At 38.8% G+C, this 19,165-nt stretch overlaps 1 protein-coding gene across 1 annotated transcript in view; it reads left to right on the forward strand.

Moving 5' to 3' along the window:
- The window catches only part of PARD3 (par-3 family cell polarity regulator), a 519,789-nt gene that overhangs the window by 388,208 nt on the left and 112,416 nt on the right, over positions 1 to 19,165 (forward strand). The window contains exon 21 of the mRNA XM_026068529.1: positions 10,180 to 10,290. Coding sequence (XP_025924314.1) covers positions 10,180 to 10,290 — 111 coding nt within the window. The remainder of the gene's footprint in view (positions 1 to 10,179; positions 10,291 to 19,165) is intronic.

The following is a 19,165-nucleotide window of genomic DNA, read 5'->3' on the forward strand; positions in this document are numbered from 1 at the left end:
GCCTGTTGCATGTTTCATAACTTTCTTCTTGTAGCTCACGTTTACGTGTAAGGTATGCCATGCTCATATATATGCAAGCAAGCATTTCGGTTGTAAAACGGAATTATGAAGACTCTTCATAGTGCTAAGTGCTTTTCTTCCTTTTCTGCTAGGAAAATGTTGAAGCAAATTTCCTTTGCAACTTTTTTTTTTTTTGTCTTCTCTTGAGTGCCAGTAAAATGGATTTTTTTTTTTTAATGTTTCATTAGCGTTTCTTATAAGGTCTGCCTTTAGACCAGTACCCATTTTCTAAATTGTACTTCTGTAGGGTTGGAAAAAATCATGGTAACCAGATGCAGTATTTGTCTCTGGCCTGGCAAAGTGTTAGTTTAACAAAAGAAGCTAATAGAAATGTTCAAATTGACCCTTCTCATCATTTGGACTTCTTGGAGCTCAATCAATCTCTCATTATTATCAGAGTTATTCACACAGAGGCAGAAGTGCTACTATTTCTCATAATCAGCCCTTGAGCCAGATGTAATTTGCAATTTTGTAGCATTGTATTTTGAAACAATAACGCATTAAAATGAACAGAGCAGGAATTAGAAGTATAGTTGTCAAGAGAACACACTGAAGAGTAGCCATGGTTTAAACGGTCTCTGTAAGCACTCTTAGTGGACACTGGTAATTAAAGGCATACAATGTAGTATTATTAATACCTAAATTGGTCCACAATTTTTAAACTAATCTGTAGAGCGTAACCAATGCAACAATAGAAACGTGACCATCTTGGTGTGCATGTTTGCAGGCGAGGCCGTGCAGTTGTCAGGTGCGGTGGGTTTGCTGAGGTTCTGCGACCTGCCGAGCACAATGTGAACAAAAGGGAGCTGCCTGTCTTGGCACGCAGTACACTTGGGAAGGAACGTTTCACCCAGATTCAGAAGAGAAAAATTGCTTGCATTTTAGAAAAATAGCTACATTGTACTTTAGATTCAAATATAATCAGGCACCTGTGAATACTAGGCTGCTGTTGATGCTTAGAATTTAGGATTTTTTTTATCCTTATGTAGTATTACATATTGCAGAGTAGAGGGTTGTGCATCTGCTTTTATGTATGTAGTCTGGGAAAGATGAGTTGAAATACTGGAGGTCTTCGCTCAGACTTCTTTGGGAGCCTGCTTTACTTTGTAAGTGAAACTTAACTGGGTTTATTTTTTTGTACTTTCTATTTACGGTTTTTCAATTATTGTTTTAACATCTTACTGCTCAGAACTCCTAGTATTGAATTACCTAACAAAGAATTGCAGTCTTGATTAGAGAATACTGTCTGAGAGAGGGGGACAGGAGCATTTGTAAGTACATTAAATGACAGTAATGAAAGGATATGTTGACCATTAAGATTACATTATCCATTAAAAGACTGAATTAGCTTGGTTCTATCACATGTATGAGCTACTTTCTTCAATGACAAATAGCACACACTTAGTGTATCAAATCTAATCTTGGGCAAGAAAATTTATGTGGTCAAATAATTGTTCTCTTTTTTGAATATGTGCACAATACTAAAAAGTTCCTGCCACGCAAGCAGACTTCAGAATGCTTAGACTGTTATGACATTTCCATTAAAATATCATGTACTACTACTGTGGTTGCTCCCATCATTTATGATTGCTAACGTAGTTGTATTTGAACAGGCGCTCACGCTCTCATTCCTGATTCTTTCAGGGATGCCACAATCCACTGTTTAACAGGTTTTGGCTCACCACCATGCAAATGAGTTATTTATGGTGACTTCTAGTGGTATTGCTTACCGAGTTGGTTTGGCCATACAAGAGAAGACTTTCTTGTTACTGTTTCCTGCCTTGCTGGTATCTTTCAAACATTAACATTGTAAAATTATCCCCACTTCCTTGGACCTTCTCAGACTGTTCTTAAACTACATTAGTTTGGATTAGTTGTTAATTTATTTTTTTTGCTTCTGATCTTTGTGAATGTTTTTATCATTTATTAGAGCTGTCAATGGCTCCAACTAGTTTTAGACAGTTAGGAAAAGCAATGAAAGAAGATTATGTTCTGTTTAGCAATTTGCAGACAGATGGTCTCCCCGTAAAAGAAATCTGTTTTTAAAGGTTCTGTCATTTTATGCTGGAAGTAAATATTACAAATGTATAAGTTGTGAAAAGAGAGTGACTTGGTGTGAATAATATTCTGCCTGTTGTGTCATGCCTTTCAGGAAATGTTATCAAAACTGTTTATGAAAATAATTGAATGAAACCTCATGACATGTCTTTTGGTTTGGCATTATACCCGTTTTCTATGAAGTTGGGATATTGAATCACAAAGACAGGCAGATTAAGCTTCAGTGGTTGGAAACAGTTACCAATCCCATACGTTGTTTCCACTTTTTTCCGGGAAGTTGTTGTCTGAGTTGCCTGTAATGTTGCACATGAAGGGTTGCAATTTATGTGCTGTCCTAACTGTTGATTTTAGGTAGCTTTAGTTCACTGAGCTGTGCCATTCTGTACCTGAATGGTGCTGAAAATGGTTTTTAATGTTTGGAAAGTGAGGCTGAGGATGTTGAGAGAAAGTGTGTAAATGTGCAATATGAATACAATGTCACAGAACAGCTTCACCTGCTTTTCAGGACTCGTTCACACAGTGTCGTTGGAGGGGGGTGGTAACTGCGACTGRTAAGTACTTCGATCATCCCGGTTTTGATCTGTGTTCATGACTGAGCACAGGAGTTGTGGAAACCCGTAAAAAAGCTGAGAATAAATCTCATAGCTGTATTTTGCATTGATTGCAAGTCAGTGATTGCAGTGCAGATCCTGGCACTGATCTGGCCTTGCTTTAACTCCAGAAGAGTAACCCCTGAATTCTGGTTGGGAGAACACACTGACTCAGATGTGTCTTAGGACCTTAAATAAATAAATAAATAAATCACATTACTGCTTGAAGGACCATCCACAAGTGTATCTCTCCAGAGGTATTCTCCATTTCTGTGAGTTACCTGTGTTCTTGTGCAGTGCCCCTTTCTTCGTATGGGACACCAGGGTTCTCCAGGAACCCTGTTTTCAGGGCCTATTCTGCTGAGCATTGCACCAAAAGGTTTGCTTCTTTGTCAGTTTTAACATAGGCAAGGAAACCTGGGGAAAATGAAAAGTTATAGATGTCCATTTCAACTATCCACACAATCCAGGCTCCTTTGGCCTCCCTGCTGCTGCCTGGGTATTGGGGTTTCCACATCATCTCAAGGCAATGATGCTGTTGAGTCATTCCGGCTTCCTTTATCCTCCTTCCTAACACTGGCATTTGAGCTACTAGTTTGATTAGATGTGATAACTGTCTGTTTCTAGAAATATACTGCAAATATGTAAATCTTTCTCTTGAAAGCAGATTTTTAAAAATAGCACTTGCACGATTTTGCTAAAGCACAAAAGGCTTATAAACCCTCAAGTCATCACTAACCAGGATGATTTTTGTATGTGCTCCATGTTGAATGCTTATTAAATATCATTTTAGCAATGAATGTTGTTGTGTGTCAGAATAATATTTTGAAATATAACTCTTACGATTTTGCTGATACAGCAGGGTGAAAAACATTACATAAGTCCTTACAAAATCCTTTAATTAGTGTTAGGTTGTGTGTGTATGTGTGTGTGTGTTTTGTGTGTGTGTTTATACTGTTGCTACTATTGGGAGAAGAGGATGCCTTGAAGACAGAAAACATTGATAGAATAGCTCAAGACACTTACCATTTGTTAATTATTAATGACAGTCTTTTTTCTATTAAGGAACATAATACTACTGAACTTCTGTCTCAATCAATTCTTGTGTTTTTTCATTAATCAACTAATGCATGTTTCTTCTGTAGCCCTTTAATGAAATATGTGGATGATTTGGCAGACGACAATGATCTCATCAGTAACGCATCAGAGTAAAATCCATTTAGCAGATGATATGCATATTATTTTTGTTATATCAAAGATGCTGATATATATTCTTTCAAAGCTTTTGAAAGCTTTTTTTTTTTGGAAGCTTTTTTTGATAGAAACTGTGGAATTTGATAGAAAATGTGGAATTTTGGTTGCTACCACCCATACATCCTCCTTTCTTCATTTGTTGTATCTGTATATTTATTTAAGCTAAATCATATACATTATGCTTCATCTAACATATTTCATGTGTATTATACGTGTATATTATATTTATATTGTAGCTTGAGCATGTTCTTTAAATGTACTGTTGCACTACAAGCAGTTTTCTTCTCTGTTTAGTCTCGCACTGCTCAGTCGCTCTGATGCATTGGCCCAGAGGCACTGAAGTCACTTTCTCTTCTGTCCCCTTCCATTGGATAGGGTAGGTTTGGATGCAGCCACGTGAGAGCTGATGACAGTCATTCAAGCAAGTAAGCTTGAAAATAAGCCAGCTAGCGACTGACAGAGGGGTTTTGATTAGATTATCCACAAAATTCATAGGATTTTCCTACTTTAGGGTCAAGGTTCATGCATATAGGTCTCTGTTCTCATCTTTTTTATTAATAATAACACAAAAATTAGTAACATGAGTTCTGAAGATAGTTCTTTCCTCTAATGTGACTTGGCTATTATATTCTAAAGATGATGATTTTTTAAAAATGGTCCTCTTACGTTTTTTTAATTGCTTCACTTACTATGATTGCTGTTGTTGGGTGAATTTGAGGATTAAGACTGTGGATCTGTGAATTTGACTTTGAGCATTTACAGTTATCTTGAAACTTTCTCTAACCCTTAATGTAAAAGGAGAATTAAGAAGCTATAAATTAAGTAGAACCCTGGAGTATCTTGGCAATTAGAGTGAACAGGATTTCAGCTGCTCTCCTTCATCAATTTCTCACACTCTTGGATAGACAGGGTGTTTTTAATTTACAGCCTGTATTTCAATTAGTCATAGAAGTTTTTTTCTTGAAGTTTTTTCTTAAACAGTTACAGAATAACATTTTTTTTAGCTAGACTTTTTGTAACAGGGTGCATATGAGACAGCTACTGAATAAAACAGCTCTTAAGTGAGATCACGTCTTTCCTCTACTTATTAATATTACCATTATAAAGAGAGTATTATTTAGCCATATGTGTATGCATCCTCAAAAAGAGTATTAAGCTATGCCTAGGAAAGAATATGTTTATAAATAGATAATATTTTTAATTATTTGGGGTTTGGAGGAAGCTTTGCATTTTCCCTTTGATCTTTATTTTCCAACATGAGTAATAATATTCTCTGATATGCTTTCAAGAATTCAGACCGGGGGACATGGTGGTCCTAGTTTATAATAGTGCTAGGGTTGCACCTGCTCCACAGGATTTGATGTAGTATGAGTTGTACTTGCTCAGGGGAAAGCTTTAGCAACAGAACTTGTTTTGGTATAAATAGGTTAACTTTGTCAGAATAGTGTAGACAACTTGAGCGCTGTTGCTCTGAGAGATTGAAGTACATGACGGGGCAACTTGCCTCTGTGTATTGCTATCTTGTGTACTACTTTAGGTAGGGCTTTTATGGTTCACAGTCAAACTGTTAGCATTGCACTTAGGGAATGACAGGAGCTTGGAATTAGGTTCCCAGGATTGTCAGAACATCAGTGTCAGTGCTCCTTTTCTGCACTGTTTAGTTTTTTAATTTCAACAGTAGTTCTTGCCTGCCTTTCTTAAGCACTGTCCACCTTTTAACTAATGCAAGATGCATTGATTCTGCATAGATCCTGAGCAGTGGAGTTCTCATGTCTGCTTCAGAAAAAGGTTATCATTTCATTTCATTTGTAAGAACTGCAACAAGTATCCTAGCAGCCAGCCTCACAGCAATGAGAATGAGACCGTCACAGGTTCAGACAAGTGCCGGAAAATCTCCAGGTGCTTCAGGCACTTACTAACCAGCTGCATGCAGCAGAGCAAAGCTCCTGCATCTGTAAGTAGAGCAGTGAGTGCTGGAATCAAATCTCATGGCAGCATTCTCAAAGCCATGTTCTTGCAAAAGTCTTGAGTCTCTCTGACAGGATGAATGGGTGGTGATTGCTCTTTTGCAGGGGAGGTATCATTAATGATTGCACTTTGGGAGTTCCCAGCCTTAGATTGTTATCATTAAGTGAGCAATCACTTCAGTGAAGGAGATTATTTTGCCAGGACATTAAATATATCCATTATGGGAGAAATAATATTAGAAGCAATAAGATTCTAAAGTTGCCATAGGATGATATACTGGACATGCATCCTAGATCCATCTTCCCTTCTTTCTGAGTACACAAGAAGAGAAGGAATAGGCTTTCACAACACGGCAAATGCTGATGTTGGGAATGTTTCACTGACATTAATGTTGACCGGGCAGGTCAGAGACTGTACTGCTCACACTTCCTTTTACAAAGGTAGGTCAGCTGTTTTTCCTGGGCTGATACACTCAAATTGAGGTATTTTAAATGCCAGGAGTAATTCTGGGGACCTGACCCACACTTTGCTTCTTTTGACTCATACAGCTATATGTGAGCCACTGGAGAGCAGCAAGGAAAGGTTTTACCACTGCTTCTGAAGGCACAGTATGACTGTAGAATGTGTATTTGATATTTTGAAAGGATAGTTCATCAAATGCTTGAATTTCAGTAATCTATTTTTATTTCTAAATGTCCTGTTAACTTCATATTTATGAATCAAAATAGGAAAATCTAACCGAGGAAATTGTAAAGACTGGTGAATAACTTGACATTAGCGTAGTCGCAAGAGTGCATTGAGTGTTGTACAGTTAAAGGAGTGTTTAACAGCTTGCTTTAATGGTATGCCTTAGTATTGCTGTATGTTGCGTTTCTGTAGTTAAACTTGGCTTGAATATGGATGCTAAATAATTTATAAATGTCTGTTATAAATTTGGTGGAGAAAATGCTGATTTGGGCTGTGGGTTTTCTTTATGTCTTAATAAACTATACTTCAAGGAGCAAACAGTTTAATAGAAAAAAGTAGCAACCACACTTATTTTTAGTAAGAATAATCTCACCAAAACCTACTGAACATGCTCTGGGATGCAGAGTGTTGACTTCTCCTGCAGAAATGAAAGGTTTTGGTGTGTGCGTGTGTCTAGCTCCTTAGCATTTCTTTTAAACACCTTTCTGAAGTGTTGGTGGAGCTTGGAAAATGTTTTTCCTTTTTCTGTCTGTTACTTCTACTATTGTAAGCCGAAGCTTAACAGAGATGCTGTTAGACTTGCGATCTTAGTGGAAAGAGAAATCTTGAACTCCTAAATATTTTTGCATGGAGATCTTACTAAAAGTATGCAGACTTGTTTAGGGCGAGACTCATTTAGGGCAGTGTGTTTCCAAACTGTTCTGCAGCTCCTTGACCTCCGAGTATCGTGAAGATGCTATCCATGCAGGTGATGCTGCTAAAGACACAAAGCCACAATCAGGGGAGGGGGGGATGGAGCTGATTATTCCAGATTTTGAGTGTAGGGACAGTGCAGTTAATGTTGCTGAACTTATTACAGGCAGTGGTGATTATGGCAGATATATCACTTCTGCGGGTGACAAAGTCCAGAGAAGGCAGCTTTCCAAGATCACCGTGGTTCATGCGCTGCCAGGCTGTTCCCTGCCATGATGACTGCAGAGCTTACCAGAGACTGACACTGGAAAGTCTCCTGTCACAGTGGGGAAAGTACGGCCACCCTCTGAAATGCATGGAGAGGACCAGAGAATGTCTTCTTGAAGCTTTTATCAGGGTTCTTCCTGAGGCCAGAAGAATCATTCCTTCCCAGATCATCAGAAAACACCCCGAAAGAGAAGAAGGTTTGTTGCCACAGCTTGCTCATGAATCAAAGCAAATCGAAGCCCAGTGCTCCACCACGCACTGCGGGTACAGCTTACCGCTCCTGCTGCCACAATGCAGCATGAGCATGGTTCCTTCTGGACTCGGACGGTTGGACATGGAAACTCAGACAGTTGAGTTTTGCTAGAGTTGCATTATGTGTTAACATTACAAGTGCACTCTTCCAAAAGCCGTGCAGCCTGACCGGCCATTTAGTAGATTGCTTGCAAGGATTATTTGAGATTTCTGGTGTACTTTATTTTTTTTAATAAGGTATTGATTTCAATATATTTCTCTTCATACTTAACAATGAATTGACTTATGGTGGTAGAAATCCTGTTTTGCTGCCAAAACCTCATGGGTACTGATTCAATTTTATCTTTTTTTTAACGCAAGGATGTTTTGAATAAATAAACTGGCTACTGGAAAAGTTTGTTACTTTGTTTTGCCGGGCGTTTTGGATGGGGCAAGGAGGAACAGTGGCGAGAAGCAAGCGCGGGGGTCACCGAGCGCTGCACGGTGCAGCACGTGCTGGCCTCTCCTCTGGCCCCGCCATGCCGGCCTCAGCACCACGCGCGGCACGGCGAAATGGCTCCTTGCCACCGCTTCTCTGCCGAGAGGCTCCGCTCGCGGCTGGAAGATTTAGGTCTCTTTCAAATTAACTATTTTGTCTGGTGTAAGACTTCCCGAAGTTGATTTGAATCTCCTGTGTCATCTATTTAAATGTTTCACGTAATTGTTTTGACTCCTTTTTAATAAATAGGTGGCTGTTTTCAGTTATGTGCTGGTGTTTCTAGTCACTGAATTTAAGTATATCAGTTTTACATATATCGTATTAAAAAAACAGAGACTTCAACTATGCATAGTATTTTGTGTTTCTTAACCCTATCACGCCTCTCCCTTTTCAGACAATTATTAATGAGCAATTTTAGTTTTCATGTGCCTGAATTACTTCAGAAATGAGCAGGCTGGGAACGGTGGAGAACAGCCATGTACTTTAAAGTTTGTGTATGTCCTCCTACACTGCACTTTTTTTTTTAACAGCTGCCCTAAGAATCATAAACTTGGTTACATGGAATAATATTTTCACTTGACTGAGTGGCCACAAGTTAATTTTTCTGAAGAGTCACTGTATGTCTGCAGTCCACACAATGGCTTTGTATGAGAAAGAATAGGAATAAAAGGGGGAAAAGTATTATAAAGGCCTGGTGGCTTCAAAGCTTTTTTTCTGACCCATGAATTGTTTAAGATGTTTAAAGAACTCCGCACTGGTGTTTGAAAGTTGGTGAGCGTTGGGTGCGTCTGCCCCCTTGCTGCATGGCCTGGTGCGGCTGCGCTCGCCCTCCACTTCTGCTGTGACCCTCTGTGGCAGGCTGCTCTCCTCTGAGCATTTGATGAAAAAATATTCTTGGTGGTTTTAGTGTTGTAAATAATCCCCCATTTAATAGATGTATAGATGTGTTATCCCATCTGCCGTAAATAGACAGAAAATTGTCATCTAAACTTGGGCTGTATTTAGGTGTTTGTTTAGCTCAGTCTATGCAAAAGTCATTCCATTTAGAGTAGGTCTGAAACAACTAACAGAAATACACACAATTTTATCCTAATAATAACCAAGTATCTCAAATGCCAGACTGTTCTCTCCCTGAAAGTCTAAAAAAACCCAGTGGAGTGTGCAAAGATGGAAGAAACTTAAGTGAGATGGAGCTGGTGGTGGGGAGGATCTGGAGACCTGCGGAGGGAGAGCAGAGCTCCGGGCTGTCGCATCGTGCTGCGCTCAGGAGCCCGGCCAGCTCCGTCCCCTCCGCTCCCGCTCGCACATCCTGGGGGAAAAGGCACTCAGGGGTAACAAAGCTTAAAACCTCTTGGGGCTGAAGAAGAATAAACTTCCATTTTGAATGGTGTGTGGTGTGCCTGGTGGGAGAGGGTGAGGAGAGTGGGAATGCGTGCGGGGCAGCCGTGGCCAGGCAGCTGCCTGTCCCCTGCAGTTCCGAACTGAAAGCCTTCACAAGTTCACTTGACTTGCATTCTTTGGCAGCAATAGTGTTCAGTAATTTTTAAAGCATTGTTTGACTGTGTATTTAAAAATAGTGACCCCAAAACGCTGGCAGAAAAAAGGAATGTGGCACTATGATTTTTTTGGCTTTGTTCTGTTCTTTAGTAAGGAATTCTATAAACTTTTAAGAGGAGGGGGAAAAAAAACCCTCTAAGCAAAAACTAAAGCATCCTGAAAATATTAAAAAAAGAGATTCTGAGGTCTTTTCACTTTCCCTTCCTGGTTTCCAAGCAGTGCTTCTCCTTGGAGAACTCTCTTTGTCATGGGAAAAGGAAAATACAGTTGTGTTCATTTCACAAGTTAGATTCTTTTTTTGTGTGTTATTAACAGGTTTGGCAAACATCGCAAAGATGACAAGAGTGAGAAAACTGGTAAAATAAAAGTGCAGGAAGCTCTTACTTCAGAAGAGGAGAGAATACGAATGAAGCAAGAACAGGAGAGGTAGACTTCAGTATTTGCTTAAACCTTGATAGAGAGAGTTTTGTTTTTTAAACTAAATAACTGAAGTTCAATTTTCACTGATGAAATTTCCCAAATGTTGATATGTTTATATACTTAGCATAACAAGACGGAGCTGGATTTATTCTGGACATTAGCATTGACAGCTTCTTTGGCTGCATTAAACATCTTTTATAGATCAAGATCTCCTTTCTTTGTTGAGGAGACTGGAGTAATAATATGAAATGTTTTCTCTATACATTCTATAAATGATTTTATTGACATTTTTAGAAAACTAGTATTTATATAGAATTAAGTACATTTTGTATTTTTCCTCAAAGTCTTGCATATCTAGTTTTTTCTTTGATATATTTACAAACAATCTAAAAACATATCATAATCAGTATATTTGTCATTGGAGTTCAGTCTATTTATGTGTCATGCAGTATGTTTATGGAATGATGTGTATATTAAACTGCTAATTGTAAAAATGAGTGGTGAGTACCTCTATTTTTCCATGTCAATTCCCCTTAACATTAAAAACCTATATGTTATATATGTCATGTGCTCTTCTCAATATTTCCAATCTGCATTTCATCCTGTCTCTTGTAGCCCTAGAGATTTGGGGTCTAGTCTCTGGTATCTTTTATTTCAGTTTGGTCAAAATCTTGGAAAGCTTAGGCTGTAACTTAACTAGTATTCAGGGATGTGCATAGAGAGAAGGCCTCTTTGAGCAGAAGGTTCTTCCACAGAGGAGACAAAATTTAAAGGGCTACAGTGTTTGCAGGCTGAATGGTAAATAGATTCAGGCACATTTAGCAGTGAAAGTGAATAAGCAGTTGGGATGATTTATCTAAAAAACGTAATGTAGCTCAGCCATAAATTGTGGCTTGGTGGAGGAACCACAGAGGGAAACTTTGTTGTCCATCTTGTGCAGGAGGCTTGACTAGTCCATTAGATCTGTTAGACCATCATATCTAAGCACCTTTGTCAGCTGTGGGTAAGAACAGAAGTGAGTGCACCTTAACAAGCTATCAAATAGCAGAGCTCCTCCTGCATAGCCTCCTCACAAAGTACAGTGGTTTGTTTTAAGTTGTTTTAAGGTTAAGCGATTTACGTCACAGCTAAGGCAGGCTAGGAGCATATATTTATCAGTTATTGCAGGTCAGCTGATCAGCAGTAACTTGTTAAACTGCTGACGCTTGATCATTTGTGATCATCTGTTTGGATTATGTTTTGGGAATCTTTTGGCTCTTAACAGATGCACTAGAATAAATCTGTGAAGAAGTTCAATCATGAGTGCATTCCTTCTGACAGTAGGGGGTGGCTGAATCATAGCGTTTGGTTGGTTGTTTTGTTTTTTACTTGTGTCTGATTTTTTTTATGTTCTCTTTATTGACAAAAGTGAAACAAGGTCACTAAATTTGTTCCTGTTTTTAAGAGTAGTGTGCTCTCAGATTAAATAGTGAAGGGGAGTACTGGTACTGAAGAAAATAAATGACTTTGGCTATATGTGTTTGTGCAGTCAGCTTTCCTTTGTGCATAGGCAGATCATCCAGTTTGTGGATAAGCTTATACCACTGGTGCAGAGACATTTCAAAGCTGCCTCCATGGCTCCGGTCAGCTCAGGGCTGGAGGAAGGTAGGCTGCACATGCATGGTGCTGAGCCCTTGCTTAGTGAGCTCTGCCGAACTTGAGCCAGCGCTGTGTGCAGACAGCTGCGGTCGCGTTGACCTGCTCTTCTGAACTGGAAATGCCAAGGAGCGTTCGGCCCTGGGGTCTGGCAGAGCTTACAAGGCTGGGCTCAGTGCTGGCCTTCCTGGACCAGGTGCCGCATGCCGCTGGGTGCCTCCGTGCCCTGGGGAGGTGCCGGACCCGAGCAGACTTTGTCTGCTTGCCCACCACTGAGCGTTGGTTAGCAACCTTAGCTCCCCAGTCATACATATTTCTGCAAAAAAGGGAGAATGAGTTTTGAATTAGTAGCATTCTCTTCTTCATTCTCTGTCTGCCTCTGTCTCTCTGTCTTTCTGTCTCTCTCTCAGTAAGAATGGTGAGAGTACAGACTGTCTGTGTGATGATATGAGAGAGGTTGCAATAGTCACGCTGGGTACCAAGGTAGAATTATTGAATTATTTGTGTAGCCTCCCCATGCATGGAGCAAATTCCTAATCCTTATCATCAAGTTACGCTAACCATTTTGAATCTTTCCCAGAATCTCACTCTGTGTGTGTCATAAAACAATTTTATAAGTTCACTGAAGCTGCAGAAGATGCATGTGCCAAAACATCATAACAGCCTGATGTTGTTATCATAACACAGGTCCTTCTCCTCCCATTACTCTCTTTCCCTAACTGTGTATTTGCTTTCCTTTGTGTATGTCTACAAGAGAATGCAAGTTCTTTGGGGTAGTGGCATGTACAACTAATAAAATATAATAAAATAGCAATCAAATGTGTGAGGTGCTTCCTTATATTTCTAAAAATTTCAGATGTTGATTTGGTCCATAGAGATTTTAAGTATTTTTGTAGTCAGATTGCAGAGAGTTTCCTTTTTATACTGTAAAATAATGATGTTAGATACATGCTATTAATGAAGAGTATTCTTGCAAATTAACTGAACAATCCCTCAAAATGCTTGTCAAGAGATAGTAAAATATTATTGTCTTAACAAGTGTTGGTTCATAAAGCTGCTATTTTAACTTTGTTTTCTGTGGATTTTTTTCCCCCTCAATGTTTTTAGCAGTACAGCTCACTTACCCTGCTTTACTTGGTATTTGGTGCTCTATACCTCTATAATGATGCAATACTTTGGGGAAATAGGTTGGATTTAATGAATTTACTGTGTGTAAGAGGCTTGGAACAAAAATCCTTAGGGGGTCAGAGAACAAGTGAACGGTCCATTAAAAAATCAATCATGCCTACAATTTTATAAAATTATTATGCCTTGACTTGATAATTTTAATAGTATTGTGCTTACAACAGTATTTTCTTTGTGCTTACAACAGTATTTTCTTTAAACTCTTAAAAGTAGTGTTCATATTGATTAGGAGACAATAAGCAAATTAATGTTCTTCAATTTTCCATGATTGAAATGAATAAAATTGCCTTTTATAAATATATTATTAATAGTAATTTCTTATTAAAGAGCCTATCTCTTTAGCTGTGTATGGTACGTGTTTACTGACAATCCTAACAAAGCAATTTGGCACAGAAAATGAAATTATCTGGTTGAAAATACATGCAGCTTTCAAAAAAATAGAACACTGGAGCAATCAGGAGTGTCATCTGAAAAGGCTATCCACCAATCTTACTCAAATTGTTATATGTGCCGTTCGTTCATAAATTCTCAGAATATCAGATTAGCAGTTCATCCAAGGACACAGGACATTGTTCCCTGTGTCACTCTTCTGTAAAACAGGTTTACTCCAGAAAGATAAGTCTGCTTGCATTATCCTTGAATATCTATCAAGTGCTGATCTGAGAATTTGGGTGGGTTCTGATGTGCCATTAGGAAGGGTGTTTCTCTCCAGCAAGAGATGCCAGCCAACACCAGTATTCAAAACTGAGCATAGGTTTTCTGAACCTGTCTTCCCATCTCCTGAGAAAGAGGATCTAACAGCAGTCTCTAATACCTTCATTTCTTCCTCTTTCTTCTTGGAATTTTTTTTCTGCCACTCTGTGCTCAGTGCAGAAGGAAAGAAACCTTTAGCAAATCAGAAACCTTTGACCATGTTTGCCCCTCTTCAGCTTGGACACTGGCGGTTCTTGATACCTGCCTGGCTACGTCAAGCGTGACAAGGCTGTCTTCTGCCTGTGACTTCCTCTAGCAAAGCAAACACTCCCCAGCCCAAACAACTTTGCTTTTTGTACCTAGGTAGTAGATAATGGAGGAATAAAACATACATAGTTCTGTCTGAAGTTCCCAGCGAATATAGCTGTGTCCAGCACTGTTCACAGCTAGATAAGGCTTAAAAAGTTGAAAGCTGCAATTCTTACTTAATCTCGTGATTCAGAATATGTGATCCCAGCTTTGGGTGACTAGTGGTGCTTATGCTTGAATCTGCCTCTAGAAACACTTCCTCCTCTTGAAAGAATAGTCTGCAGGATGTTGTCTTCATTTGGTTAACACATGCATGCAAGAGCTTTACTAATACTCTGTAAATTTGTGGGCTACCATAAAAGTATTCCTCCTCAACTTCTACTGAAATGGATGCAAAATCAGGTGCTTAAATACCTGTGCTGTGGGGATCAGTAGCGAGGGGAGAAGGGGCAGCCTTTGGGAAGAGCATGACCTAGGCATACTGGTGGGAGGGCGATGATGGGTACCAGCGATGACTGGGAGATGGCTGCATAGTCATGTAGGTGCTTCTTGGCACTTGGGACTACGCAGGGTGTGCCTGCCTTTGCTCTAAAGAAGCTGTACAATTCCAGTCTCTGCTGGACCTGTTGGACGAAGATTAACACACAGCTAAGTAATACCACACATCATATGTACATATGTATATATAGTCGTCACCTGGAAAATAAACCTGTTCCTTTGCTAGTTTTTCTCCCTAATATTTTGGAAAACATAACCTTTTGTTCCTTTAGTCTGTAAAGGGAATTAAATGTACATAATTCTGCTGTTATTTTTATCCTTGTCTGTGCAAATGTCATCACTGCTGGCATCAGTTCTGCGGTGGGAATATTGCCTGTCAGCTGCAGCTGCAGAGCCAGAAGGGGGAGCTCCCAACATGGGTTTTTGTGTGCCTTGACCTGCTAGGTGCTCACAAGGGGAGGGCAGGGCTTTGGTTTTCCCGTGGACTGCGGGAACAAGAGCGGGTAGGTAGCTGCTTAATGGTGGAAACCCCAAGAGGATTTTGTATGGCAGAGCAAATCTTAATGCCTTTCTTCTTTAGAGTAAAAAGTTTATTTTAGAATGGGAATTGTGGAGCAGCTTTTAACAATCAGAGGTAGGACACTGCTGTTACAGCTTCAACAGAATATTGCAAAAAGAACAGAAGAAATCGTTGAGGAACTGTCTTGCAGAGACACAGTCTGAGGGAGGTAGGCCAGATGTTTTTCACTGTATTGGCAGTTTTGCTTTTACTTCTGTAGATCAGTCTATGGACTGACAACATTTTTGGTGTTACCATAAGCAAGACTACGATTTTAGTGTTTGTTTTTCACATAACGATGTTTCCTGAATTTAGAGTGAAACATTTTGTAGGTTCATTAGTAATTAAAATAACATTAATATTTTTTCCTAGAGGGTTTGGTCAATCCATAAAACATTTCCTGTATTATAGTTTCCCTAAGGGTATAAGAGACTTTACCTCCAACATATAATAAACTTCTCTTCATCTTTCTCTAGTGCCATTAAAGCTACAAGCCTTTTGTTGTAAAAGTATACTAATGAATAGAAATGTTACAACAAGAACAGAAGTCTTGTGTTTTCCCTTCATCATGCATCATCCATTTTAATTAGACGAAAGGGTGGTGAGTACTGTGACAAGAGTCTGGAATTAAAATCATTAATTGATGTCAAGCTGACGAGAGACTGCTAACATGAATTTACTGACAGCAGGAAAGAAATTAACCTTATTACTTTATTTAGTACATTAGGACTATTTATTATATTTTCCTATGCAAGTTCAGTGTGCTCCATTTATGATGATGGAGAAAAAAAAGAATTAATAAAACCTATATAAAATTTTATTACCTCCTATCATTGATGTTTACATGAAAACCACATCAATAACTTAAAAAAAAAAAAAAGCAAACCCACCACATCCCTTTAATCAACATAACTCATCCAAACCATTATAGCAATATCTTAGATATTTTAAAGAACATAATATGTTCTGCTCTCTAACCAAGTAGAATTACAAAAGTGATCTGATTTAAAACCATCCATTAGTTTCCTAATGTCAGTGTTGCAAAAAAAAAGAAACATATTTTCTCCATCAGTGACATTGATTGGAATAACTGTCTGTTTTGATCATCATTGGAAGGTCAGCCTAACAAAGATGAGTTTTAATGTTAAGCATCTTTATTCTTTAGATGAAAGAGTACAACTGTGTCTTACAGAATGACAGCAGCATCCTATAGATAATTTGTGACCCAAAGTCGTAATAAAAGAATAGAGGGGAGGTCATCTTGTAGTAAAGGCCATCTGGAACTGTTAAAGTATCAGATGGAGTAGGGGGCTGAACAGCAGGACACTCTTGGTGTCTTTCCAGATTTCCCAGAGAGACCATAATATTTTCATTGGAAAACCCCAACTTTTTTCCCTTAAGCAAAATATTTTCATGAAGCAGTTTCATCTTACTTCTAGGAAAAAAGCAACATACTGTAATGCAGAGAGAATTTTTGCCAATTACGTAACCTAAGTCTTATCTGTGTCCTTAAAACAATGAAAAGGTTCAGCTTCACTTTCACTGCTGCTTTTGATGCCACTGAACAGCTTTTCAGAGAACTGTTACCTCTAAATCGTAATCACTTCAAACATTCAGACTATAGATATATTTTCTAAAGTGACTTGACTAAAATCTTTTCTGATAAATCTTCTGCCCCTTTCCCAGTCCATAAAAGAGGAGAGAAAAAATTCCTCAGTGAATCAGAATATCAGAGCAATGTGTTTCTCATTCTCACTTATGTTGAGATGGAATCTGCATGTCAGGGAATATTCCCATTTCTCTGAGACCTGTAGCATTGTTTTTGGCAGTTGTTTTTTACATAATGAATGAGGATGCAGGCCATGAAAACAAATCAACGGCAATAATTTTTTAAGAGAACGCAGAAATGAAGCATGAGAATATTGAGCTTAAGAAAAATATTACAGACCAGTTCCACTTCATAAAATATTGACTTCAGGAACAATGTAAACTGAAGCTTTTATGGAATAATAGAGGCATTTTTAAAATAAAGCTCCGCACATTCTCTGGCTATATTTTATAAAGTGCAGAGATCATAAGAGATCTCTGCTAAAAGTATATTTTCTCTATTATTTTTGTGCACTGATTCAAGACATTGTATTGACCAAGGTCTGGCCAAGTTCCTTGCCATGTATTTAAAAACAACAGTTATGTTGTCTTTATAATACTTTGAATTACAGATTTGATTGTGTCCTGCAGATCATACGAGTTCAGCAGTCTCTTAGAAATTTAAGTTCTAGGTAAGAGCACTAATTTCTAGTGTTTTACTTCTGAATGCCAAGAATTTTAGGATAAGGTAACAGTATGTCCTCTCGTGTCCTGTGAACTATGCTGTTAGTGGTAGAGCTGCTGTAGCAAATACTTGTTTGAGAATGAAAAAAGTTGTACCATAATTATTAACTTAATGAATGCAGCTATGTTTATTGTTGATGAATTGAACAGAACTGAAAACCCATCAACTTTTCCAGATCGCACCGCAGGAGACTAACACTGTAAACTACAGTGCTTAAAACACTGTTTATTCTAATTCTTTGATACAGTGGCAATTATTTGACTAATCAGACAGACACCTAAAAATATATTCACAACAGGTAGATGGGTTCCCCTCCGCATCACAGACTGAACTTTGGTTTTGTAACCAGTTACTAGTACAAATCTTCTAAAGGGTTATGAGAGACCTGGCTCAGTTTGTGACCATGCTCTCACTCAGTATGGTGACCCAGCAGGGTCTGAGCAGCGTTGTGGGTGTTAATTTGTGGGTCCTGAGCAAAAGATACTGACATATAAGCTATATTCTCTGTTCCTTTCCCACCCACCCCACCCCCACCACCTTTTCTTTCAACTTGGCACTGTGGGATCCACATAATCCCTTGCCTTTGTATAAAATTTGTCATTGTAATTTTTTGTCACTTCAGATTGTTTCGTTTTCTAGCTTTGCGATTAGGCTGCTTCATGCATAGCACTCTAGAAACACAGAATAATGGACCTGAAATAGAGCCAGCGGCAGAATTTTATACCCACTTCTAGTACTAGACTGAACTTGGAGGAAGGTAGACACCAGACGTGCTCAGCTCAACCTGCCGATGACACAGTACTGTAACTATCCAGACTTGCAGTTACTGCCTGCAGTATCTGTGAATGACTGATATGTGCTGTGCCTGTGTCAATAATTCCTTGCCTCAAAATTTACACATATGGGAACAGCTGGTCCTCACACATCTAACTACAGTATTCAGATGTTACCCAGCAGTGCTGCTTTCTGGCATGTTCTCCAGTTGGAAAAAAATTGTAGAGGAAGAAATGACCCAAGAAAACAAGCGTGCGTGAGGGAGGAAACCAGCGCTTCTAACACAAGAAGGGTTTTGAAGCAGGAGCTTTCTAAGTCATGTCTCAAAAATAGTTGAATCTCATAATCTGCTTCCTTGCTACTTCAGTCAGGCAAAGAGCTAAACAGAAAATTAGAGCTCTGTTAATCTAACGGTGAAGTATCTGTTGTCATAGGTGGAAGTGTCATTTAATCTGTCCAGTTTTGAAATGCAAAAGCAACACAAAATTCCATTTTCCTTACAGACAGCAATGACGTTCTTTGATGCAATGGGGTTCCCAGTAGGTTAACTATTCCAGTTGCCCAGCTGAGTGATCCTCCACTGCTGGGGTTGCTGACTCCAGGACCAGACATAAAGATTAAGATATAAAAATTCAGTTATAGTAGTGTTTGTTTTGGAGACTGGAGACACTGCTGTATTGCCTATGTACCTTATGCATTCAGCTTTCATTGAAGCATATCTTTAAAAAAAAAGGACACAATAGATATAACCCGCCCCCACCAAATCTGCAAGTTATTAACTGTGCAGAGTTGTCTAAAAGCTACACTGAAATGTAACTAAGCTGGTAATTTACAGATTTTTTTTTTTTTTTTGACAAAATAAGCAAGGATTTTCACTTGTTTATGCCAAGATCAAA

The sequence above is a fragment of the Apteryx rowi genome, unplaced genomic scaffold (assembly GCF_003343035.1).
Source record: "Apteryx rowi isolate R43461 unplaced genomic scaffold, aptRow1 scaffold_274, whole genome shotgun sequence".
NCBI lineage: Eukaryota > Metazoa > Chordata > Aves > Apterygiformes > Apterygidae > Apteryx > Apteryx rowi.